Source organism: Biomphalaria glabrata, chromosome 4 (genome assembly GCF_947242115.1).
Source record: "Biomphalaria glabrata chromosome 4, xgBioGlab47.1, whole genome shotgun sequence".
Taxonomy (NCBI): Eukaryota; Metazoa; Mollusca; class Gastropoda; family Planorbidae; genus Biomphalaria; species Biomphalaria glabrata.
The window spans coordinates 18,143,481-18,170,843 of record NC_074714.1 but is presented as its reverse complement, the minus strand read 5'-3'; the positions used below and the strand labels follow the sequence as shown (position 1 = coordinate 18,170,843).

Here is a 27,363-nt window from a genome sequence, read left to right as displayed (position 1 = left end):
TCTCCAGGTCTCTGCTCATAAAGTATTATTGGCTTAACAATGTTGTTAAAGAGCCTGTTTTTGGAGGTGGTGCTTATATCCCTAAATCCCAGGGTGTTCTTCTGCCGATGAAAGGATGCTCAGGGTTCTGACATCTGCAACTGCTCCACAGTGTTCACTGTATACCGTTCTGCTTATGTTCTGTGGCTATCTTCATGATCCAATCTATGGCTAGCAGAAACAAGAAGGGAGAGATTAAACAGCCTTGTCTCACTCCTGTTTGGACTTCAAATGCATCTGTCAGCTGTCTGCTATGCAATATTCTGCAAGTAATCCCCTCGTATGACTTATTGATGATATTTGTAATTTGTTCAGGCACCCCATAGTGTCTCAAAAGTATCCAGATGAGCCTTTTCATAGTCCAGAAAGTTGACGTAGATAGGGGCGTTCCATTCCATGCATTTACTATTCCAAAATGGTGTGTAGTGTCTCTATCTGATCTGTCCATGATGTTTCCTTTCGTAAGCCGACTTGTTAGTCACGGATATGTGGATCAAAGGCATCTTTCATTCGGTTGATGAGTTAATGTAATCTTTTTAATAATTCCCTTACACAACTGCTATAGCCATACTACCATTCATGTGCACAGTGCAACTGTTGACCAAGATCTCATCACCCTGTAATAGCAATGGTCAACATCTCATGTAGAATATTTTCTACAAATTATACTTTGTGAGAAGAATAACCCTCACAGAATGAAAGTCACAGTTTATTTCTTTCAAAAGGTTTGCTCAACGATGGATCTATGCCTGGGAATACCACAAAACAATTAACAAATTTTAACCATTGTTCATGAATAAGTTTATCAGAATCGTTTTCTTTCTCCCTGAAAATATTTTTACTTTTGAAGTATGGGTAACATAATTGAACATGGTTCACATCAATACATATTTCATTATGTACTGAATCCTTAACAATATAATTATCAAAATTAGTTGCAGGTTTTTTTAAGCATTGCATGAAAGGTTTAATGCACCCTTGGGATGTATATTAAGTGTGTCTGTGTCACAATAATCTTGCATTTGTCATTGTCGTATTCATAGCTATATTATTTTCTCGAAGTTCATTTCCCTTCAATAAAAGAACACTTCAACTCATATTGTTACTAGAATTAACTTTGTTGAATTGAGGTGCTGCAAACCCTTTTGAACAGATGTTTCTTCCTCTTCAAAAACTGCATTTTTTACCTGAAACACTGACATCAGCGCATTTTGTGAAGGAGCAAAAAGGTCTAAAGGACTATCTGATTGAAAATCTTTATTATACTAATGAATCACAATATCTATTTCACAGGCCCTTTGGGCGCCCCTGTGTTAACTATACGTACATTTGATATTGCATTGCTTGCTCTAACCTTCTGAGGTCTCTGTGTCAAATATTCGTTAGCCCAAACCATTATATATGGACTAATCTTCAATACTTTAATTTTTTTTCAAAAAGGAAATGAAAAAGTATGGTAGTAAAAGTTGATAAAAAAAGTACTATCCTACATAAGTGTTAGGTATGTCTAGGTGTTTGTAGACTCGATTTAAAATAAATAGGATGGCATTACCTACACATTTATCCTTCTGGTAAACAATTTGTAAAGGGTCAAACAAAAATAATTCAAAAGAACATTGTAACCAGTTCTAAAAATTTAGACACAATGGAAGTAAGTGAAACAGGTCTAAGCAGGGCGTAGCTATGTTGGGGGGAGAAGGGGGGAGAATTTAAAGATCCCTCCCCGGGCCCCCCCCCCCCACTTGAGGGGTCCCCCAAATGAGTGTCGGAAATTTGTTTTAAATAAATAAAATATTATGTCACTGTCATGTAATCTTGCTTTTCACGTTGTTATATAAGTCATTGACCCTGTTGCATGTATTCCACACAGAGTATTTTACACTTTCCGTTCTCAATTTCAAGGAGTAGCGCTGACTAGAGCCGTGTTCTCTCAGGAAGTAGTTGTTTAGGGTAGTTTATTTCATCATTATTTCATTTTAAACCTGATAAGGGCAATGAAAACAAAGGAGACCATGAACGTGTCGAAGAAAAGTGTCACTATTCAGATGGTTCATACAAAGATACTGCAGTCGAAGAATTGAAAATGTCTCAAATCTTAGATAACGCAGCCAAAATGAGTGGCAGTCTGTCTGGCCTGCAGAAACGTCTCTTAGACATAAATCCAAAGGCTACATTTCTAAACTGTGATAATCTCTCTCTGAACCTGACAGCTCTTCATTCTGCTTAGATAGATACAGCGATTGTTACCTTTTTTTGGAACTGTAAATGAATTGTTCAACTTTTTTCCAATTCACCCAAGAGAAAGGCCAAACTGAAAGAAGCTGGAGCCTGGAGTTTAAAAAAGGAGAGTAATAAAAGGTGGTCCGCAAGAGAAGAAGCTACTTTGCAGTTTCCTTGCATCTCGACAAAATCATCAAGCTGTTGGAAAAACTTTCTGAATCAACAACTGAACATATTGATGAAACTATAAAAAAAAATCAAACAAAGCATTAGGATTTATTAAAAGAAATTTCTATAAATCAAATAAGAACATAAAACTAAAATGTTATTTAACCTTGGTTAGGCCAATAATAGAATATGCATCCTCCGTTTGGGACCCCTCAACTCAAGAAAACATTAAGAAACTGGAACAGACACAAAATAGAGCAGTGAGATTCATAACAAACGAATATTCACATTTGACTAGAGTAACACCTTTAGTAAAATCACTAAATTTAAAAAGCCTTCAGGACAGAAGACTTGAAAGTAAAGTAGAAATTATACATAAAACACTAAACCATAATATTCAAATACAAAAACAAAGTTTAATAAAATACTCTGAAAGACACAAAGATAAAGGCACATTCCTCGTCCCATATGCTAGAACAAATTTGTACAAATACTCCTTCTTCCCTAGTGCTATTAGAGCATGGAATGGGTTGCCTGAGCTAGCCAGGAAAACCAGTGACTTGGCAGAATTTAAGTCATTGGTTAATATGCATGACTGAATGCATGACGCGTAGGATGTAATCATCTTCTTTTTTGAAGTAACGTCTGTATTATATAAGATAAGATAAGAATGAAAGAAATTCTGGTCAAATTTCCTGCGCCCAATTAATAAAGTTCAGCAGAAACTACAAACGTCTCGACTGCACATACGGGAAGCTGCTGAAGAAATTAAAACCCTTTCATGCTTTCCGCAAAATGATGAGAAACGGACGAAACTGATTCATCGAAACAGCAATAGAAGGTAGTAAATGCTACAGATGTCCTGTAATCAAAATAATCAGAAGAAAGAAAAGACTTGATGGGAAGTTGAGTTCTAATGTAGGACTGTCAATAGAACTGCAATTCAAACGTATTGCGACAGAAGTGCTGCACAAACTTCATATGGAGATGAAGGACAGATTCCAAAGGCTGGAAAACCATGTGGACACGCTGATGAAAAATTGTGTTACTTTTTCTTGTTTGATGAGCTACAGGCTAATCGCTTGTTCCATATTATTTATGCACGATCACTTTTCATCAACAAATCAGTGCCACAAGCACCAATCGACATATTGAGGAAGCTGGTTTCTAATGGTAAGCACGACGTGAAGCGATATGAATTGAGATTAGTCACTTGTGCATTATTTCGCCAATAAACAACTGTATTATTCGTTAAAAGATTCTTAATGATTATTTTTTTGTTAATTTTATTAAGTACATTATCTCATGTAATGATGTCGATTGTCAAAATGCAAGGGGCCCCAAAGAGGTCAATCCCTCCGGGCCCCCAAATCTCTAGCTACGCCCTTGGTCTAAAGTCATTAATTTCCTTAGGTTTGGACATTTTGGCACATGTACTATTATGGACCATTTCCACAAAGATGGTATCTCATGGTTGAGTAATGAAGTGGAAAAAATCCTTAGGAAAAGTTCTGCTAGTTGTTCAGCACATTCCTTTAAGACTTGCCTTTTATTCCATCAGGCCTACCAGATTGGGTTGACGGTTTGGAAAATCATGTATACTAGTTCTGTAGTAATTGTTTACACAGATGTTAACTTTGATATCTCATACGGTTTTAAGGCTTAAACATTAAAATGGATAGTGACGAAACAATAGTCAAAGTAAAATAGCTCGTTTTATAATGTTTCATCCTCTCTTGTAACAAGATTATTTTCACTTTTGACTTGTATTCCTGCCAATTTGTTCATGATACCCCAAGCGTCTCATGTCACTTGTCTTGATCAAGTGTTCTAGCTTGGTGCGGTAGTTTCTCCTCCCTTCCTCATTTGCAATGTTGAGATTTCGTTGTGCTCTTTTCCTTTCATGTCTGTTGCCACTGATCAACTCTTTTCTTTTTGTTGATTTCTCGTCTTATTTTGCAGTGACCAATGGTTTATTATTGTTGGGGTAGATCTTAATAATTTTAGTTACTGTAGCACAAGTTTTCACAGAATTTAATGCAACTGGTCGCTGTTTTGACACATCTTTCCAGATTAAAAGGTCTTTTAAAATAAATTTTAGTCGGTGCAGTATAGATAACCCTGTAGTTTGAGAATGTTGTCCTGAGTCCATTATGTATGTTTTTTTAAACTGACTTTGTCCTCTTTATAATCATTGCAGTGAATACGTGTTTTATGGTGAAGCCTTACAACTTTTGGTAAGTTAATGTGAAATTAAACTGGATGTTTCAAATTATTGTTATAACCCCGCCATGCACACCGCCATCCAAGATAGTGCAGAAGGTGCGCACTATTAGTGACTAGACTAGGAATGATGTTGACATTAGAGAAGAGGGAACGATTTCCTCCCAAGTATAGAGTTCATATAAAAATGCTGTACTTAAGGCAGATGTCTTATGTGTTTGTCATGTCTCCATGTAAATAAACATCTATGTCTCGTTGAGTTGCCTCCCATCAGTTATTACATTGGTGATTTCAGCTAGAACCGATATGAGATGCTGTGCTCAAGGCAGATGTTCTACATGTATGTGATGTCCTCGTGTTCCAGGCTTGCTGCCCTGCCTCATCGTGGCGCCTGGGTGGAAACGGTGGTAGGAGGGGACGACTAGGCCAAATGGTCAGCGAAACAAGGTTCCCGCGGGAGTGCCTAAGGGGGTGCGAGAGCATCGCCATTGCACTGTGCAGGGGTGAAAAAGAGCTCCGCAGCGATCTGTCAACATCCAGGCGCCATCCCTCAAGGGGCAGTTGCACAAAATGGCGAGTCCTGCACGGTTAGATACGTACAATATATGAATATGACGGGGGAATCCAGTGGTGCGGCCTTCGGCCGCGTCTCTAGTCCGCGAGTTCGGAGTGTCCGTGTCCATTGGAAGTGAAAGCATAAACAAACTCTAGTTTAACCCCGAGTCTCACCCCCCCCCCTCGGACAGGGTGGCGAGAGAGGGAAACTCGCAATCATCCAATTCAGGCTGGTGAAAGGAAGCTTTTGTTCGCTTTTGCTGGCCTTGGTGTTCCAAGTGAGACGTACGATACCAGTTGACAATTCAAGAACATGTCCTCGTGTAAATAAACACCTATTTCTCGTTGAGTTGCTTCCCTTAAGTTATTACAGTATCGATTAATACATTATATGCAACTGAAGCAAACAACAGTGTAAAATCTGGACATTCTGATACTTGAGACTTAAGCCAGCCAGACGGAGAAAACCATCGCAAAAAGGAGTCGTGGCTTACTTTTGCCGATGTCTGTTAACCCCAACTATAGATGGATAGATCATGGGCGTAGCCAGGATTTTTTTTCCGGGGGGGGAGGGTTTTGGGGGGGGGATTTTTTTTCTCCCCTCCCCGACCCCCCCCCCCCCCGCGAATTTTTTTTTATACGTATTTATGTGTGTGTGTGTGTGTACATAATCTTTATTGCATTCTGACCCTTCATTCTTTCGGAAGACGTTTATTGTGCCCTAGAATAGGTTCTTCCATGAGTTAATGGAAAAATTGTAGATTCCCCGCCAATACTAGCAATGGGGTCTGGGGGAGCGCTAACAGCTCCCCCAGCGCGGGGCGAAGGCCCGCCGCCAAGCACTATTTCTGATATTGAAATCCAAAAAAATGCATATTCTGAGGTATCTACAGTGCATTTTCCTGCTATTAAAACGTTTTATTTCAAAAACCTAATGTGCTATTCTTACTGACTTAGACCCTACCGCGCCGTTCGGAGCATTTGACGTCAATCTGTTTCCATAAAAATCTGTCACTGGTAATATCTGAAGCCTCTTCCCACCTGCCATGAGGACCTCAATGAATGAGTGGCGTCAAGTTGTACTAGGATATCATTGCAACTCTTCTTATGCGTAATTCATTTTGTCGGAGAACATGTCCCGCAAACCTCATGCGACGCTCTGTCACAATCTTACTAAAGGGTCGACTCCCAGTTCGGCAAAGGATTTCCGAGCTCTATAATTGACTACTAAAATCTGTCTTAGCCATCTTTGTTGAGCCATATTTAGTGTTTTTCAATTTCGGCAGATGACTTTTCACTACAGTTTATTAAGGGAGCCCTGCCACTGGTAAAAATGTGTAACCACTCTTGAATACGCTCTTGGAATTAAGTGACTGTAGTTTGCTTTAAATTTTATATCGAAAACAGAAGTTTTATCGTCAAAATCATCTGTTGGGGGTTTTCCACCTCAAAATGCTCTGAAGGGGGATCTTAAACTCAAAACCATCTGGAGGGGTTTTAAACTTTAAACAAACGCCATCTGTAGAAGAGGGGTTTAAACTCAAAACCCCCGATTGGATTGGCTACGCTCAAATAATTTTAGTGTGTAATTTGCTTTTTTTTTATATTAAAGAGGTATTTTTAGCATTAAACCCCTCTGACTGGGGGTTTAAACTCAAAACCCCTTTTGGCAACGCTCATAGCATTTTGAGTCCGTAATTTGCTGAAGATGTATTTTTTAGCCTCAAACCCCCCTGGCGGGGGGTTTAAACTCAAAACCCCTTTGGCTGCGTTCATAGATTTTAGTATGAGTAATTTGCTTTTATTTATATTGAAGGGGTACTTTTTAGCTTCAAACTCCACTAGAGGGGAGTTTAAACTCAAAACCCCTTTGACTACATTCAAAACATTTTGACTGTATAATTTGCTTTGTTTTTATTATTAAAGAGGTATTTTTTACCTTCAACCCCCGCTGAAGTGGGGTTTAAACTAAAAACTAAGTCAAAACCCATTTAGCTACGCTCATAACATTTTGAGTGCGTAATTAACTTTTTTTTATATTGAAGAGGGGGTTTATCGTAAATTTTGGAGGGGGTTTTAAAATCAAAATCTCCCTTAACTGTGCTCTTGGAATTAGGGGATTTTCGTTTGCATTTGTTTTGTTTTGTTTCACAGAAGAGGGGGGGGGTAACTGCAAAAACCCCAAGTAGGGGGTTTAAAACTCAAAACCCCTGGTAGGGGGTTTAAAACACAAAACCCCTGGTAGGGGGTTTTAAACTCAAAACACCCTGGTAAGGGGTTTTAAACTCAAAACCCCATTGATTGTGGTGGGGCAATTGATGGTTTAGTATTAAAATCTCACCTAAAATAAACAAAATCAAAGCAAAAAATCATTCACTAAATTCCGATCCCCCCCCCCTAAGGGGGGGATTTCATTTCGGGGGGGGGGTTGAACCCCCCCCCCCTGGCTACGCCCATGGGATAGATAATAACATATTTCTAAAATACTTACCAAAGCAATCAATGGAAATACTTTTCAAATTACAAGATATTGCTTCATTTACTTTTAATACTGATTGAAAATCAAGATCCTTGAGATTTATAGCAATTGATGTCCAATGACCTGGGTGTAGAAAGGCTTGATACCATGACTTACAAGTTAGTGCGGCACTGGATTTGTCCTTGCCCGTCAAATGGCTAAAAACTTGAATCATGACATGTTGGTACATGTTAGTCCACTTTCGGGGTTTTTCTTGCATCTGAAAATTAAATATATATATTTGATTTCGAATTACAAGTTTATGAGGGTATTTCGACGACATTGATATTAAGAATAAGCATATAGTGATTTTAAGAAACTAAGCTGCGGTCATGTGAGGCCTATATTGACGTTCTATAGGTCTATCTATACCAGTGATGCCCAACTGATTCAATTCCCAACACTCGTCTTTCGGGCCACATGACCGAAAAGTTGCAAAAAATAAATGAAATTGTTCTGAAACTATTTTAGTAGAATACTTTATTAATAGGTTATTGAACAAAAATATTTTTTTACGTGTCAGACAGTAGCTTCATTTCTCGACTTAAAATGTGAGCAACAGTGTAGGTTGATTACCACCTACTCGTTTTGTGGTCTCTTTATGGTAAATACTCTCAAGAATCCTCCAATCTCTAGGCATAGTTTAACAATCTTTATTATATTATAGGTGTGTATATTAGAACATTAATCAATCCATTATTTCTTCACCACCTTCCCTATTCCTTAGACCTGGGGTGGGCAAATTACGGAAAGAGGGTCACATGCGGCCCGCCGAAGTGTTTTATGCGGCACGCGGACACCTAAAAAAATCAAGTATGCCCACACATTACACATATAAAAATGAAAATATATAAAAAATAAATACTTGTAAATATCTATAGATATTATCGAAACTTTGTATTCCTATCACTTATAATGAAGAGACTAAAGAAACATTGTCTCTTAACGTCATTCTAAAAAGTTCAACGTAAACCAAGATTATTTTAAATGGAAATATTTCGAAACATTCAGTCAAAGACACAAGCCCAGGCCAGTATCTATAAAGAACTGTGTGGCAAGTGTTGCGTTGGCTTGTACAAGATGGCAAGGTTAACAACTGATGGAGACAGTGCTTTGGCTGAGAAAAACAGGCTTTCTAATAATATAAAGAACAATAACTCAACCATAAATTCATTACGTGAAAGTTTACACAAATCTGTATTGACTATCAAACATTATTGTAATTATATGGACTCAAATTTAAAAACATAGGGCCGGCCTTAAGCATAGGTGAGCCATGCAGTCGTTTAGGGCCTATGATTGTTGAGAGCCCCGTAAAAGAAATAGCGAAACTTGTCCTCACTGCTAATGTTGAAGAACATAAGATGCTTTATAAGCTGCATAACTACAGTTTTTTCACTGTTCATTAATAAAAGATAATTAATATACACTTGGAGCCACCCAATTCACTTCACTTAGCGCCTCCAATTATCTAAGGCCGACCCTGACTGGCAGTCCCAAAAAGTACTTGTAGATTTGGAAACAAAATATTCCCATGTTCGGTAACACAGTGGTATCTGCTGGCCTAGCATTAGAAGAATATGGAATCTCATAGAAACAATTGTTAGGTTCCTTGAAGGACATTGACTGTGACTTTGTTACTAATATTTCTAATGAAGAGTGGACGACAGACTTCATGTTTATCATCGGAAACATTACCATTTGTTGTTTACACATGAAATGTATGTCCATCTTAGATCTTATCAAACAAAACTATTCCATTTCTTGAGGCCAGCAAGTACAATTAGGATTTATTATTTTCCTTATCTAAAAGGTAAAACTATTTGTATTGAAATGGTTGAAAAGTACAAGACTTACATGGATTCCTATGATATGAAAGAGAAGTTCCAGTCAGTTCTTTCGCGGGAGCTCATGGGTGCCAGAGCCTGTATATCGGCACTTTAAAAAACTTTGATGCTAAACTTTCACATTCATCTGTGAACGTGCTTTTTTGTGTTTGAAATTGATCGAGGGAACAGGTCGATGCTTAGTGATGTGCCAAAAATCCAAAATATCAAATACCACTTTTGACTGTAATTTGACAGCAGTCACAAGGATAACAACTAGTAAGCTAGTTCCACGGTTCCAATACAACACTTTGCACGAGAGTAAACAGTTATTTACTTCACATTAAGTACAACTATATATTGGTGGTGAAATGTGATGTAAGCAGCCGCTAAGGAAAGTTAGAAAAATCATTCGTAAAATTAGTTCAAGAAATTGCTAAATCTTGTTTAAATCTAAATTCCTCAAATGGGATTGCAATCTATATATATATATATATATAAATATGTGTGTGTGTGTGTGTTTGTGTGTGTGCGGCACCCCAGTCAGCAAATTTTTTAAATGCGGCCCTCGGCAGAAAAAGGTTGCCCACCCCTGCATTAGACTGTTAAACTGTTGGGGCACCACACATGATCTTTTGACAGTCTTTCTCCATTTCTCTCTATCTTTAGTCATGAATAGAATTCCTTTCAATGACAGACATGTCCATTCTTTCATGTGTACACACCGCTTTCTCTGCATCTTCTTTTAACTGGTAATATTCTTTGAAGAAAGGCCTTTGCAAGTCTGAGGCCACATATTAGGCTTGTAATTATTTTCCTAAAGATTAGAAATGGGAAACGAACCGAACCCGAAATGAACAAAGTAAACTCGAACCTCACTTACGACCGAACTGAACCGGAACTTTAAAATTGATCGGTACGAACCGATCCGAACGAACTGTCCTTACCTTACCTTAACCAAACTGAATCATGGTTGTGCAATATTCTATTCTTCCATGACTGCTAGAAATCTTTATTTAAGACTAAGAGCTAGAGCTGCAAAGTTCGAAATGTATTCTATTGCCGCCGACATTTCAGATACTGACAGATACTGTTCAACTCTTGCTACCTATTCGCGAAACTAAAAGAAATTTTAAATCACAGAAAAGATAGCGTGAATGAAACAAAACAACGGATAAAGAAATTACAGACATCATGAAGGGTGTTTCGGGAGGAATTTATGGGCATGACTACTAACACCAGCAGAAGTATGGCTGGATGCCATAGCGGACTTGCAGCAAGAGTTATTTGAAAAAATCTGAGGTCAAACGGAACCTCTGTTAACCTCCTGTTAAATCAGGACCATGTGATGGTATTTTCAGCATTGTAAACTTTTAACATTCAAAATTTTAAAGAATTTTCTGAAGACATTTTTGTTTACAGTGAAGTGCGCAGGTGAAGTGCGCAAGTTAAGCAGAGGAAAGGTTCCAAAATTTTTTTGATATGATCCATGAAGCTGAAAATTGTTTGACGAGATAAGGAAACAAATATCACGTGGTTTTGGGATTTGACATTTTAAAGTGACAGCACATCATATCTAAATGAACTCAATAACAAACTACATGAAAAACAAGTTGATTTCGCATGTTTAAGCTGACATAAGAGCCTACTAAACGAAATTGGAACTCATTTAGCAAATTGAAATAAATGTGTATACTGTATTCACCTCAAAGACGAACATCTAGATTTAGTGCTTTGACATGGTGCCACGGCTATGCAGCGGGATTTTCAGAAGTTTGTTTAATCTAAGTTTCTAACAAAATTGTTTTATTTTGTATTTATATTTGTGTATCATTTATGTTATGTATCGGAAATTAAAATTGCCCGTTATCGGAATAAGGTTCGGTATCATTGTTTTTTCTAATAAATTGATTTGAACATTATTGCATCTGCATAGTTTTCTATTACCTAATTAACATCAAAGCGAACCCGAACTTTACATCTGACTGAACCGAACCAAACCCGAACTTAAATCTGACACATTCGTACCGAACCTGAACTTTAAAGAATGAGTTCAATTCCCATCTCTACTAAAGATATACATAAACTGTCAATTTTCAAGAAAAATTGTTAGAGCAGTTTTTGAGATCCGTATCCAGGTCTTTGTTTTTAGATCCCATAAAAAAGTGAAAGCTGCTGAGAGGAAATGTAAAAAAAGACTTAATAATCCTCTTAACTCTTTCTCTTCGTAATTATTTACCACATTCTAATGGAATCAACGTTTGTATCGTCGGTTAGCAGAGAAAGAGTTAATTCTATCATCGCAGCAAAATAAAGCTTCAATAAGTGAATGAATCAGCTCAACAGTACTTGCATTTATTAAACTTAATTTATAAAACGTAATTAAATAAGAGGTAAAATAGAAAGTTACCTCTAACGCTCTTCCCCCATTCAATTTTCTAAACTTGCCATTATTCCTATCTGCCTCATCAAAGGGATATTTCCTTTTTAAAGAACAACTTTCTAAAAAAGAAAAGATTTTAGAAAAATAGAATACCGTCCTTATTACTAATAATAAATCTTGTCTTCGAGTCCGATTGACTGACAAAGAAAGATAGACGGATACATGAATGGATGGGTGGATAGAATGAATATATATAAATATATATATATTGAATAAATAGTAAAGTAGAATATAGGATAGATATATAGTTTAAATAAATTGATAGATAAATCGATAGATAGATAAGATAGGGTAGAATAGATAGGATATATGTATGGATTAATAGAAAGATGGATGGATGGAAAAATAGATAGATAGGTGCATGGACGTTGCAAGGAGAACTACGACACACATGGTTCGTTGCTAAAGGGGTTTCTGATTCGGTGGGTAGGTAGGTAGATAATTGTTCTAATTTGGACATCTGGATTAGAGTGATTGATTGATAGATAGATAGATAGATAGATAGATAGATAGATATGTAAATGTAGCGATATGGATATGTAGATTAGAGATAGATAGACATACAGACTAATAGGTAGTTAGATAAATAGAAAAATAGATAGATAGAGACAGACAGACAGACACACTGCTAGATAGATAGATAGATAGATAGATAGATAGATAGATAGATAGATAGATAGATAGATAGATAGATAGATAGATAGAAATACAGATAGAAAGACAGATAGATAGATAGATAGATAGATAGATAGATAGATAGATAGATAGATAGATAGATAGATAGATAGATAGATAGATAGATAGATAGATAGATAGAGGGTAGGAAGAAGGTAGGTGAGTCAGGTGGCCATCACCCCCCCCCACCCCCCCGGGCACAACGTCAGGGCCCAGTCCATCGAGTGCCGCGACGGCCTCTAGCACATTCGGGGGAGTTGTGTCCCCCACTAAATCCAGAAAGGTGACCTCACCAGGAGGCAATGCAAAAGGGGGTTGTGGTGCGCCCACACCCGGTTACGACCATAGCAAACAGCTTCGGATAATCCAACTCAACCTGAATCGGCAGTTCTCTATAGTTGTAGAACGATACGAGGTAGGTGTCCTCATGTGTCAGAAACTCAACGCTCGGACGAGTGACCACCCCTTCTTTATTGCTTTACGGCTTACAGTGTTCTTGCTCACGAAGCCAGGTACTCGTAACGTTTGTGAGGAATTGGTTGACGACCCGTTTAGTGGAATCCAGCGCCCTTGCTGGACTCGGACAGACGGATACGCTGACAGTCAAGGTGTTCAAATTTGGTCAGCGATTCACATATTCACATGCGTAAAACTTTTCAACCCACCCAAATCTGAGTTGCTATTCAAATTGCGTGAGGATGATCGTTGCAAGCGATATTCACGCTAAGTCACCCACCTTGGGAGTGTCCGGAGACAGACGTCAGAGGGCGGCGACTGCTCGAGATATGCGACGAAACAAATCTGGTTGCTCCCCGACCTTCTTGCACACTGGCAATGGGAGCGTGTTGTCACAAGTGTCAGCTAATTTAAAGTTGCAATCAAGAGTGGACGTGCTCGAAGACGTCAATAGCGACCACCCGCCGGTTTTGGTCACTATCGAACTCGCAAACCCTAACCCTAACGCTCAACACGAAGACCCCATATAAAGAACCAAAATGGGTTTACAAACGTGACAATTGGGGGCTGTTTAAGAGTGCATCGGATGCCTCTTTGCGCGGGCTGGAAGTCCAAGTTGAATGCATTAACCGGGTTTACATACTCTTTATGAAGGCCATTCTGAGCGCCACTTGTAGGGCAATTCCGTAGTCCTATGGTGGGCGTAAGTTTAGGCCATTTTGGTCTCCAGCTTTTGCACTCCTAATCCGACTGAGGAGTGCCGCACGCAGGCGGCACAGTCGTCGACCAAACGATAATACCAGACGTGCTTACAATAAGCTGTCGGTTGAGATAAATGAAGCCATCGCGGAGGGTACGAGACTAAAATGGACCAGGACCAGCGCTAACCTGGATGTTGCAGACGCACGACAGGCTTGGAAACTCCTTAATGACTTGGCTAGGGCGAAAGAACCAAAAGCAGCTGCGCTCCTACTAACGGCACAAAGCATGGTGGTCACAGACCGTAAAAGGTCAGACGCTCTGAACAGTGCCTTTGCGGCTATCTCTAAGTCAGCAAAACGGAGCGACATGTCGGAAGCCCTTAATGGCTCCAGAAAGGCCAAAGCTAAAATCAGCATGGTCTATGGCGAAGATGAGACAAGCACATTCACTAACGCTTTTACCCATGTAGAGCTAAACTTTGCACTTCAGAAGCAATAGTTCTAGCGAAGCTAGACGCTGTTCAGAATCAAGCCATCAGACTCATCTGTGGTACGTTTCACACAACGCCAATTTCCGCTGGGGAAATTATGACCAATGTGCCGCCGTTGAATTTGCGCAGAGAGCGAGCCGTTCTACTAGCTCTCGAGAGATACAGGCAGCAACTGGAAGGGCAAAAGACGTAAAAAAAAAAACGGCCCTGCTTAATGCATGTGGCGTGTGGGTTGGTTAGAGAGGTGAATCTAAAGGTGGAGCAGGCTGCTCTCTCCCCGTCCGGTTCCTTCCCCCCGGCTTAAGCTTTCGGCATGCCGACGGTACAGAAGAGCCCTTTTGACCCGAAAGTGACAAAGCGGTGCGATCCTACACAGCTACTACATACAGCCAGAGAAACTATTGCTTCGTATCCGGCTGAGTGGCACCATCTACACGGTCGGATCTGTGCAGACGCTTGAAGTCATTTTGAGAGCTGGGTACTGTACGGTGGTCCGACTCTGGCAATCCAAAAAGTGTGGAGCTAAGTGGACCCTGCAATGGGAAACGCAGCACGGAAGCTGAGATGGAAGCAATGATCGTAGCATTGAAGTGGGTAGTGGAAAGAGTCGGAAATGGATCCACTCTCACGAGTGTACGATCCCTAGCCGACACCCGTTTGTTATCACATTGGTTCGACAGTTGGGACGCTTCCGATAAGGGACGAGAGCTACACAGGAAGGGAATGAGTAGACCAGACAGAAAGGGTGCATGGTGCATGGACGGTGCAAGGAGAACTACGACACACGGTGCAGCCTTTGCGTCGAGGACGACGAAACAGTAGACCACATTCTTTATGAGTGTCGCGTCATGCATGATGGACGATTGTGACAAGGAAATATGCAACCTCATAACTCACTGCCCGCTTCCTCTTCCGTGCTCTTAGGGAGTAATTCTCAGCATGGTTCGTTGCTAAAGGGGTTTCTGATTCGGTGGGTAGGTAGGTAGATAATTGTTATAATATGGACATTTGGATTAGAGTGACTGATTGATTGATAGATAGATAGATAGATAGATAGATAGATAGATAGATAGATAGATAGATAGATAGATAGATAGTTAGAGAGAGAGATAGATAGATAGATAGATAGACGGACAGACTAATAGATAGTTAGAAAAATACAAAAATATATACATATAGAGAGAGAGAGACATACTGAGTCAGACAGACGAACACACTGATAGATAGATAGATAGATAGATAGATAGATAGATAGATAGATAGATAGATAGATAGATAGATAGATAGATAGATAGATAGATAGATAGATAGATAGATAGATAGATAGATAGATAGATAGATAGATAGATAGATAGATAGATAGATAGATAGATAGATAGATAGATAGATAGATAGATATGTAAAGGTAATGATATGGATATCTAGATTAGAGTGAAAGAGACATTACCTTTTGTACCTTTTGATGGTTCGGTCTGACAATCTTTGCTGGGCCCTGTACCATAATCTTTGCTAGGCCCTGTACCATAATCTTTGCTGGGCCCTTTATCATAATCCTTATAAGAACATTTAAAAAAGCAAAAAACATTTTTGGGACGTATTTAGAAATTAAAAACTTAAAAACCTGAAAAGTTCCAGTTCAAATAAACAAATAAAGCTACTTACTGCGAGGTTTTGAATGGCCATTGACCTCTGCATACAATCCATACATTGAAATAGGCCAGGTTTGCATGCGTGGATGTTGCGTGTGGCTATAAAATAGAAAGGGTGCGTAACAAAATGATATTCCCCCCCCCCACCCCCAAAAAAAGTTATTAGTTGCAAATAAAAATATTATCAATAGTAGCAATATAACATGTAGTGAAAATCGAGAATTTAAGTTTATAAATAGAGAAAATAATCATTTAAACGTTGAATTATATTAAAATCTGTTTTCCGCCGTTTTCTTTTCGTCTTTGACGTCTGTCTTCAATAATGACCTATCTTTGGGTCTCAACACGACGATACAGCACTCAAAGATAAAGTTAAGACACACATTGAACAAATGTCAGCTTCAACATCGCAAAGAGAAGTTTGCCAGCTTAGTACAATGTCTCTACTTATAGCGAATTCTGTCAAACCGAAAACTGTTGACGAACAATAATTTGACCAGCTATTGGAGACGTTACGTTTTACACAAACCTTTATCTGATATTGTGAAACGAATTCATGCAAGCATCAATAAAGTTCAAAATCGTAGTGGTGAAATGAGTTATGGCATTGAAAGATTCAAACAACATAGGCTTATTTCTCTATAAATCTGGACGAGTTAACCATGCCTGGTAATGAAACATTAAAACTGGCATATGTTCGTTTTAATATGAATAAAGAAATCCATGAAGAACTTCTCTTTGCAAGAATATTTATCATTGCTTCTTCACGCGCTGTTTGTCAAAAGTCAAGTTTGACTGTTTTTTTGAAGTTCTTGGATGCTAAAGGTTTAATTTTAAAACAAAATAGTAGTCAAGCAGAAATCAAAATCTATTAAACAGAATTGTTTCACAAATAGATAGATAGATAGATAGATAGATAGATAGATAGATAGATAGATAGATAGATAGATAGATAGATAGAGAGATAGATAGAGAGATAGATAGATAGATAGATAGAGAGATAGATAGATAGATAGAAAGATAGAAAGATAGAGATAGATAGATAGATAGATAGATAGATAGATAGATAGATAGATAGATAGATAGATAGATAGATAGATAGATAGATAGATAGATAGATAGATAGATATAGAGATAGATAGATAGATAGATAGATAGATAGATAGATAGATAGATAGATAGATAGATAGATAGATAGATAGATAGATAGAAAGATAGATAGATAGATAGATAGATAGATAGATAGATAGATAGATAGATAGATAGATAGATAGATAGATAGATAGATAGATAGATAGATAGAAAGTGGTGGATGAGTGTATGGGTGGATGTATGGGTGGATAGATAGATGGATAGGTAAATGGGCGGACGGATAAGTGCATAAGAGGATTTATGTTTGGAATAATGGGTGGATGGATAGATAGATAGATAGATAGATAGATAGATAGATAGATAGATAGATAGATAGATAGATAGATAGATAGATAGATAGATAGATAGATAGATAGATAGATAGAAAGTGGCGGATGAGTGTATGGGTGGATGTATGGGTGGATAGATAGATGGATAGGTGAATGGGCGGACGAATAAGTGCATAAGAGGATTTATGTTTGGAATAATGGGTGGATGGATAGATAGATAGATAGATAGATAGATAGATAGATAGATAGATAGATAGATAGATAGATAGATAGATAGATAGATAGTGTTAGACACCTTATTTATATAGGTTAGTTATTTAGCGACGCACCATAGGAGACGCATATTGAACGGGACTAGTGACGTTTGGGATATGTTGGGTTAGAGACCGGAAAATCAGTTAGCAATAGAATACTCCAGGGTAACGACGTGTTTAGTGACAGAAACTTCTACTGTGGCCTTTTATCAGAATAAATCTATGTGAACTTGTTCATCATCGTTGACTACATCTCTTCATTCGTTACAACCGAAATGCCAGTTCTTGTTTGTATTGTTGTTCAACTACACGTAATACACCCGAACAATTACACCCAAACGATTGCAGAGTAATTGGTTGAAATCCAACGGTCATCCATAGTTGACTTCAAGACAGCCTGAACTAGCAACATCACAGTGGCGACCCCGACGCCCGAAGCCCGAACCTCGAAGCCGAACATCGAACCGGACCTCGAAGCAGAACGTTTACTCAGGTGAGGGTCGTGCACTCGAAGATATAAGATTTCATCGGAGTACGGCTGAACACAGCATCATCACAGTGTGACTTTGTTCTAGATCTACATGCAGTCGTCGCCTGTTTGATCGCACGTTCAACGAGCCGTTAACTCAGGGTGACCTTCGTCAGGACAGTAATCATCGCAACGTCTGGTTGAGTAGACTTAACCAGTATATTATCAAAGCCTGATCTTCATATGCTGAATCGACCTACAACCAGAGAAACCGTTCATTCATAACGGGTGAGAAATCGTTAGTGAACCTGTTGGACATATTTTTTTCTTCGTCATAGGAGCCACATCGAGTATCAAGTTTTACCTCGTCAGTTTCGAGAAGGACAGTTTGCCCGCTGTCAGAAGTATTGTGAGTACTACAAGGTTGGTAGCTAACTAAATCGAAATCGCTCTGTCGTCTTACCCTTTGAGAGATTCTTGTGGAGCAGTTTGCTCATTGAACCGGTTGCTTGCCACTTTTATAACGGTCACTGTGTTTAACCTTTGGAAGGTTAGTGAAGTAATATTTATCAGTACTGAACATTGATATATTTAGTATTCGTTGGTCTAGACCATATCTAGACTTGTTGACATTGAAGTTGTGGAAACAGCTACATCCACTTAATTTCGTTGAAAACCGTTAATCGTGTAACGGAACGTCGTCAGAGGTGACCTTGGTCTCACCTAGTCTACATTGGACAGTTTGGTCTAGTGAAGCAGAGTACAACAGCAAACTTCGTCGTACTACCAGAGTAGCAGCAGAAGCAGTGAACTATTTTAGAGAATCGTTATTCGTCAGCCCATATCAAGTCATCGTCAAGAAATTCGTTATTCGTCATCCCAGATCAAGTCATCGTCAAGAAATTCGTTATTCGTCAGTCGTCCAGATCAAGTTGCCGTCAAGAGACTGTTATTTGTCAGTAGTCGTCTACACAAGTCAAGTCGTCGCCAGAAGAACCGTTAACCTATTCGTCAGTAACTGTATACACAAAGTCGTCGGAACAACACATACGGTCATCAACAGTCGTCGAAGAAACTGAAACATTTTGCTGTGGCATATCAGGACATCTGTGGCATTACGTGGGATACTCGACACGGATTGTATCCACTGGTAGCACCGGAGTCAGAACTGGAAGAGAGGCGGTGGAATTTGTTGTGATCAAGCATATTCGGGAGTCCGAACAAAGGGATCTTTCTTATCAAAAGCTAAGTGCCATTTTTCTTAGTAGTATATGTTTAGATTGCCCTTAGAAATAGATTTTGTCTAAATTTGGTATGTTAGCCTGAGATTCAGGTGGTGCGCCTTAAAACCCGTTCGGGGTAGAAGACATAATTTAGATGAAAAACTATATTATACGTTTAGGATTGTAATTGTTTTTGTTTGTGTAAACGTCATATCCGTTGTTGCCTGGTTACTTCGTGACGTTATCATTGTGTGCCATATTGTCATATCCCAACCCATAGCGATAGTCTCATTCAATTATTTCATTTGTTTATATTATTTTAAATTATTTATTTTTATTAATTTAATTAGATCTGTATTTTTTTCACTTAATGATAGAAAGTACGGGTAGGATTCTTTTATTGTGAATCAGACTAAAATAATTTTAGTTTGAGCGGTTAAAATCAAATACGATTTTGCCATAAGAATAATGCCGAAACTGGCTATGTAGTCAAACACTGTCGTCTGGCTAAATTTAGATCTACAAATTGTACAACTCTTTGGTACATTTTAATCATCTCTAGACTCTAATTTGAGAATATAATTAGATCTATTAATTGAAAAATGAATGAAGGTAGTACATTCTAGATATATATATCTTGTTGAAGATATATTTGACATTGTATACACATATTTATTTCGTATGGTTAAATAGAACCATAATCTACTCTAGATCTAGACTCTAGACAGTCTTTGAATTTACTCTAGACACTTCAGTCACATCAAATTTTAAAATTGATCATAGTTATTCATACTAGATCTAATAGTCATAGTGCTCTTGATAACTAGATCTAAATGGTATTATTATACATACTATAATATACTAGATTTAAATTTGTGTGATACTAGACATAATAAACAGATTTGAATATAACTCAGACTAGATTTATACATTTACTAAATCTATAGATAGAGACATAACATTTAAAATTTGTATAAAAGTGTGGAAAAACTTAAATATAAAATAAGTTTAAAGTATAGCCATAACCAATATAGGCTAAGTAAAAATATATATAAAATATAAAACACAATGGCTACATCATCATATGTGGACCTTAAGGAGGTTAAGGAAACAGCTATGCAGGATGGAAAGGCCATGGAGTTAAAAGGAAAAGACTTAGCAGCTTATGTACAGCAAGTTGTGAGGGAAGAAATGGAACGTCAAGATAAAATAAGAAGGGAAAAAGAAGAGATAGAAAGACAAGAAGAACGTCAAAGACAAGAGATAGACAAGATAGGATCAGAAAGGAAGAATATGAGAAGCAAAAAGAAGACCAAGAAAGGCAGAGAGAGCATGAAGCTAAAATGGAGAAGATGAGATTGGATGCAGCACAAGCCAGAGCTCAAACTGAACAGACAGCTCAAAGAAATAACACAAATAACTCAAATAATATTACCACACAAAGAGACAACCCTAATTCACAAACATGGCTAAAGAGAAAGATACAAAGTTTTGATGAACAGAAGGATGACATTGGTGATTTTTTGAAAAGATATGAGGCAAAAATGTCTACATTTAATATGCCAGAAGAAGAGTGGTCTGAAATACTGATAGACTTTGTTCATGGTCAAGCTCTAACAATATGCCAAAATCATGACCATCATATTGATGATAGCTATCAGGTTTTAAAAAGAGAATTATTGAATGCCTATGGTCATAATGCTACAACTTTCAGAAAGAAATATTTTGACAATATACCATCATTAGAAATAGAACCCCAAACTACCATTAATATGGAAAAGGATTTCTTCAATAAGTGGGTAAAATTAGAAAAAGTGAATAACTCTTATGAGGGATTAAAAAATTTTATTCTAGTGGACAACTTTGTAAATAAATGTGATCCTCAGTTACAATCTTTTATTAGAGAAAGAAACCCCAAAACTATAGATGAAATAACAGAAATAATGAGAGTATACAAAAATGCCTATCCAAATAAACCATTTTCTGATAGGGATAAGAGCAAAGTAGATTTAATAGGATACACCAAAGAAAATGTTGATAGAAGTAGAAATAGAAACAGATCAAATAGTGGAAATAGAAAATATAGTGAAATAACCTGTTTTAAATGTCAAGGAAAAGGTCATATAGCAGCCAACTGTAGAAGAGGGAATAGTAGGTCTGGAAGTAGAAATAGATACAATGAACAAAATAACAGTAGATATACGAGTAGAGATAGGAATGACAGGGGAAATTATAGAAATAGGAGTTACAGTAGGGAATACAAAAATAAAGGTACAGATAGGGTATATTTCATGGAAGGAAATAGGAACAATTTTGCAGTGTACCCAGGGTTTGTAGATAGAATTCCGGTGGAATTAATCAGGGATTCAGGTTGTAACACTTTGGCAGTAAAAACTAAATTTGTCAAACCTCATTGGTATAAAGGGTTTACTAGGAAAGTAGAATTAGCAGATGGCACTGTAAGGGAATTTAAAGCTATAAGGGTATACATTGAAACTCCATTTTTCACTGGTTATTGTGATGGCATTGCAATACCAGAAATGAGATATGATATGTTAGTAGGAAACATAAAAGGAGTTAAAGAATGTTCAAGAAAAGAATTAGAAGACTGGCAAAACAAATACAAAAACATAAGACAAAATCATGAAAGCATAGAAACACAAAATATAACAAGTATGGTAATAACAAGATCAATGGATAAACAAGATGAGAAACAGGAAAATACAATAAATGTAATAAGTAAGGATGAAGAAAAAGAAACCAGTAATGTAATACAAATAGAAAATACAGATGTTAAGGAAAGAGAGATAGAAAATGAAACACAAAATAGTCTTGAAACACAAATATCTCAAAGTGAAAAAGAAACAACACCCACATTTGCATTAGAACAAATGAATGACAATATTATTGGGAAAATATATTCAAGAATACTAGATAAAAACAATAATAATCCAATGGAGAAATTTTGTATAGAGAATAAAATATTGTTTAGACAAACAAGTAATGATAAAAAAAAAATAAAACAACTTGTCTTACCACAGAAATATTGGAAAGATGTTCTAATCATGACACATGATAATAATTTAGCAGCACATAGGGGAGTAAAGAAATGTTATAGGAATTTGTCAAAACAAGTATTTTGGCCCAAAATGAAAGCAACAATCAACAAATACATAAACTCATGTGACATATGTCAAAAGAGATCTAACAAAAGCCTAGTGAATAGAGCACCTATTCAAGAAATGGATGAACCTACAGCACCATTTCAGAAAGTATCTATTGATTTAATAGGTCCTTTAATTCAAACTGAAAATAATAATAAATACATTTTAACAGTAATAGACATGTTTAGTAGATACCCAGAGGCAATCCCATTATCAAATACAAGTGCAGAGAATATCATTAATGCCATAACTCAAAAAGTAATTACAAGACATGGTATACCTAAAATTATATTGAGTGATCAGGGATCTCAGTTTAAGTCAGAACAATTTAAGAAATGGACTAAACAATATAATATACAACACATATACTCTTCGGTTTACCACCCAGAGAGTAACGGTTTATGTGAACGATATGGTGGTTCATTAAAAAGATCACTAACAAAAATAATTCAGAATAATCAGAACAAGTGGGATCATTACATTAACTATGTACTATTTGCTCATAGAAACAACATCCATGAAGCAACACAATTTTCACCATATGAAATAATACATGGAAGAAAACCCAGAGATGAATTAGATGTTTTTAAAGAAAATTTAATAGGCAATGAGAATAAATTAAATAATGACAGTGAAACAACAATCACAACAGAATTGAAAGAAATATGGACTCAAGCATATAACAACAATAAGAAGTACAAACAAAGTGCTCATGAGAATCTAAATAAGAAAAGACAATTGAAAACACTAGAAGTAGGAAACAATGTATTAATATTAATAAATGACCTGAAAAATAAAATTGGTAAACAATGGAAAGGTCCATTTAAGGTGATAAAACAAATTAGTGATGTGAATTATCAAATTGAAATAAATGGGAAAGTTAAAACATATCACATAAATAATTTGAAACTATATCATGATAGAGAAGATGAGTTGATACAAAACATTCAGGAGGAAATAAAAAATACATTTTCAGAAAGAGAAGAATGCTTGATGATAATAACAAATGAAAATCACAATGAAAATGATATTAAGGAAATACCTGTAATAGAAACAAAAGAGAATCAAACTTGGCAAAAGATTAATCTTAATAATTTAACTAAGGAAAAGTCAAAAGATATAACTAAAATAATACAGGAATACAAAGAAATTTTTTCCAGCATACCAGGAAAAACAAATATTAAACATGACATTAAAGTAACAGACCCAAAACCTATCAAGCTTAAGCCATATAGAATACCGCTACATTTACAAGACAAAGTAAAGAAAGAAATAGACAATTTACTAGAATCAGGTATAATTGAGCCATCAACATCTCCTTATGCTTCACCAATTGTGATAGCCAAAAAGAAGAATGGAGATATAAGGTTATGTATTGATTATAGGAAACTTAACAACATCACAGAATTTGACCCATATCCAATGCCAAATATAGAGGATATTTTACATAAATTAAATAGAGCAAAATTTTTTACTAAATTGGATTTAACTAAAGGTTATTGGCAAATACCTTTAACAGAAAATGCAAAACCTTACACAGCATTTGTAACACCATATGGTATTTTTCAATGGAATTATATGAGTTTTGGATTAGTAAATGCACCTGCCACATTTAATAGAATGATGAACATGATAATTGGAAACAAAGAAAATGTTATTTGCTATTTGGATGACATATGTATTTTTAATAATAGTTGGGAGGAACATTTGGTAGATGTAAAAGAAGTGTTCAAAATAATAAAAGAAAGTGGACTTACAATTCAGGCAGAAAAAGTAGAAATAGGATTGGAGGAAATAATTTTCTTAGGACATAAAGTAAATAACAACATGATTAGCCCTATTGAAGATAACATAAAGAAAGTACTTAATATTGAAATACCTACAACAAAAAGACAAATTAAAAGCATATTAGGAATAGTAAATTATTACAGAAAGTTTATAAAGAACTTAGCAGAAATAGTGAATCCATTAAATGACTTACTTAAAAAAGGAAAACCTCAAAAAGTAGTTTGTAATGAGGAATGTGTGAAAGCTATTGACAGAATTAAAGATGTTTTTAGTCATGACTTAATATTAAGACTACCCGATAAAGACAAAATATTTTATGTCACAACTGATGCATCTGGTAATGCTATTGGTGGTTGTTTAATGCAGAACTATGATAACTTACATCCTATATTATATGTAAGTAGAAAATTGTCAGAGGCAGAGAAAAAATATAGTGTCATTGAAAGAGAAGCCTTAGCTGTAATATGGGTAATTACTAAGCTAGAGAGCTATCTAATAGGAAGGAAATTTATTTTATTAACTGATCATAAACCTATTCAGTATATACAGCAAAAGATCATGAAAAACAGTCGTGTTTATAGATGGTTCTTAGCACTACAGGAATATAAATTTGAAGTGAAAGCTATTAGTGGATCTGTGAATATTGTAGCTGATCTATTGTCTAGAATGACATTGAAATGAAATAATTTTGTAAATAAACTATGATTATATTGAGTATGTAATATATATTAATATATTGACACCATTTATATGTTATGGAAAAGGGAGATAAGTAAATTTGATGTCAAGTATTTGAAAGTAAGTATGGATATTTTTTTTGTGTGAATCATTTCATATATCATTGACGAAAGTTAGTTCTATGGAAAAGGGTGAGTATAAAAGAAAAATGGACAAAAGCGTATAAAAGGGTGGTAAGAAAAAAAATTTTTTGAATGTGGAAATAAAGTCTATAATTGTTTTTGAAATATTGTATTTTGTCAGATTACTGCCAGTGAAGAACATTTGTGATATATGACGTGCCCATAAGATGCCACATTTTCCTCCATGATGAACTGTGTACTAATGAAGATGATTCTGGAATGTTATGAACATTGACATTGAATATGAGGAACTGTCAAGTCAAGATGAAGATGTCAAGATTTTATGTTTGTTGTCTTCCCCTTAAATTGAAAATGCCTTTGTAAGACTTGACAGTAGTGGAAAAATATTGACATATTTTTTTTTTCAAGGGGGGGAGGAATCTGTTAGACACCTTATTTATATAGGTTAGTTATTTAGCGACGCACCATAGGAGACGCATATTGAACGGGACTAGTGACGTTTGGGATATGTTGGGTTAGAGACCGGAAAATCAGTTAGCAATAGAATACTCCAGGGTAACGACGTGTTTAGTGACAGAGACTTCTACTGTGGCCTTTTATCAGAATAAATCTATGTGAACTTTTTCATCATCGTTGACTACATCTCTTCATTCGTTACAACCGATGTGCCAGTTCTTGTTTGTATTGTTGTTCAACTACACGTAATACACCCGAACAATTACACCCAAACGATTGCAGAGTAATTGGTTGAAATCCAACGGTCATCCATAGTTGATTTCAAGACAGCCTGAACTAGCAACATCACAATAGATAGATAGAAAGTGGTGGATGAGTGTATGGGTGGATAGATAGATGGATAGGTGAATGGGCGGACGAATAAGTGCATAAGAGGATTTATGTTTGGAATAATGGGTGGATGGATAGATAGATAGGTGGATAAATAAAGTAGCAGTATAGATACCTAGATTTTAGTGAAAGATAGATAGATAGATAGAAATATAGTGATAGATAGATACATACATAGATAGAAAGATAGATTGATGTATGGACGGACAGACAGACATTACTTTTTATATTAGTTAGTGTTCCTGGCTGAGCTTGATGCGGTCTAATCTCCTGGGCAATACATAGCGGATCCTGGTTCGTTGATGTGCTCTTGGTGGCACATTTTGTTTCTATAAAGTACAATGGGTTTGCGACATAATGACTTTATAAAACTACTGTCAAGTTTAAAACAGAGACTTTGAGACAAAGAAACTACGACGTGGGACATAATATTTTTCCTTTAAAACAAAACAAACTAACAGATAGATAGATAGATTGATAGATAGATAAATAGATAGATAAGTAGATAGATAAATATATATATATATATAGATAGATAGATAGAAATATATGTATATATATATATATAGATAGATAGATAGATAAATAGATAGATACGTAGATAAATAGATAGAAATATAGTTATATATCTGTCTGTGGCATTTTACGTCTCGCGAGACGATCTTTTCCCTTTGCAACTTCTTGTGTGACTAAAGAGGCCAATCCTTGATACACAGCTGCGATCACAGGTTGGGCATATAAAATCACCAGGCGCCATTGCATTTTCACCCTTCTTTCTGCTTCTGTTGTGTATGACATCTGCAATCTGTGACCCTTCCTTTATGCTCTCTCTCCATGTGGATCTGTCCAGTGCCACCTCTTCCCAGTTGCCAGTGTCGATTTTGAAGAGCTTCATGTCGCGTTTGCATACATCCGTATAACGTAAAAGTGGGCGACCAGCGGCTCTCCTGCCTTCAATTAGATCGCCATACAGGATGTCCTGTGGAAGTCGACCTACTGGCATTCTACGAACGTGGCCAAGCCAGCCAAGGCGTCTGCTGCTGATAACAGAGCGGATGTCCTGGCATCCTGCTCTATGTAGCACTTCCTCATTTGTTATCTTATCTTGCCACCTTATTTTAAAGATCCGCCTTAGGCATCGGAGGTGGAAGACATTCAGCTTTTTTTCCTGCCATGAGTAGGTTGACCATGTTTCACTTCCGTACAGCAAGGTGCTCAACACACAGGTCCGGTAGACTAGGGCTTTAGTCCTGCTAGTCAGCAATATGTTGTCCCAGACTCTTTTCTGCAACCGTGACATGGTGGCCATTGCCTTGGCTATCCTGTTGTTTATGTCTTTATCCAGTAGAGTGTTGTTGGATATGATGGAGCCAAGGTAACAAAAGTGATCAACAATTTCTAGTGGTTGGCCAT

The 27,363-nt window shown here is 36.8% G+C and overlaps 1 protein-coding gene and 1 long non-coding RNA gene across 2 annotated transcripts in view; one reads left to right on the top strand and one right to left on the bottom strand.

The window, feature by feature from the left end:
* Positions 1-26,273, bottom strand: part of LOC129925773 (F-box/LRR-repeat protein 3-like) — a 45,650-nt gene extending 19,377 nt beyond the window's left edge. The window contains exons 1-5 of the mRNA XM_056026274.1: positions 26,172-26,273; positions 15,978-16,063; positions 15,763-15,868; positions 11,960-12,051; positions 7,697-7,943 (exon numbers count right to left, since the gene is read on the bottom strand). Coding sequence (XP_055882249.1) covers positions 7,697-7,943; positions 11,960-12,051; positions 15,763-15,868; positions 15,978-16,019 — 487 coding nt within the window. The 5' untranslated portion in view covers positions 16,020-16,063; positions 26,172-26,273. The remainder of the gene's footprint in view (positions 1-7,696; positions 7,944-11,959; positions 12,052-15,762; positions 15,869-15,977; positions 16,064-26,171) is intronic.
* LOC129925775 (uncharacterized) lies at positions 19,952-25,729 on the top strand. Its single transcript, XR_008777484.1, has 2 exons — positions 19,952-20,167; positions 25,265-25,729. It is a non-coding gene; the product is annotated as an uncharacterized LOC129925775 (long non-coding RNA).
* Positions 26,274-27,363: the final 1,090 nt, after the last annotated feature.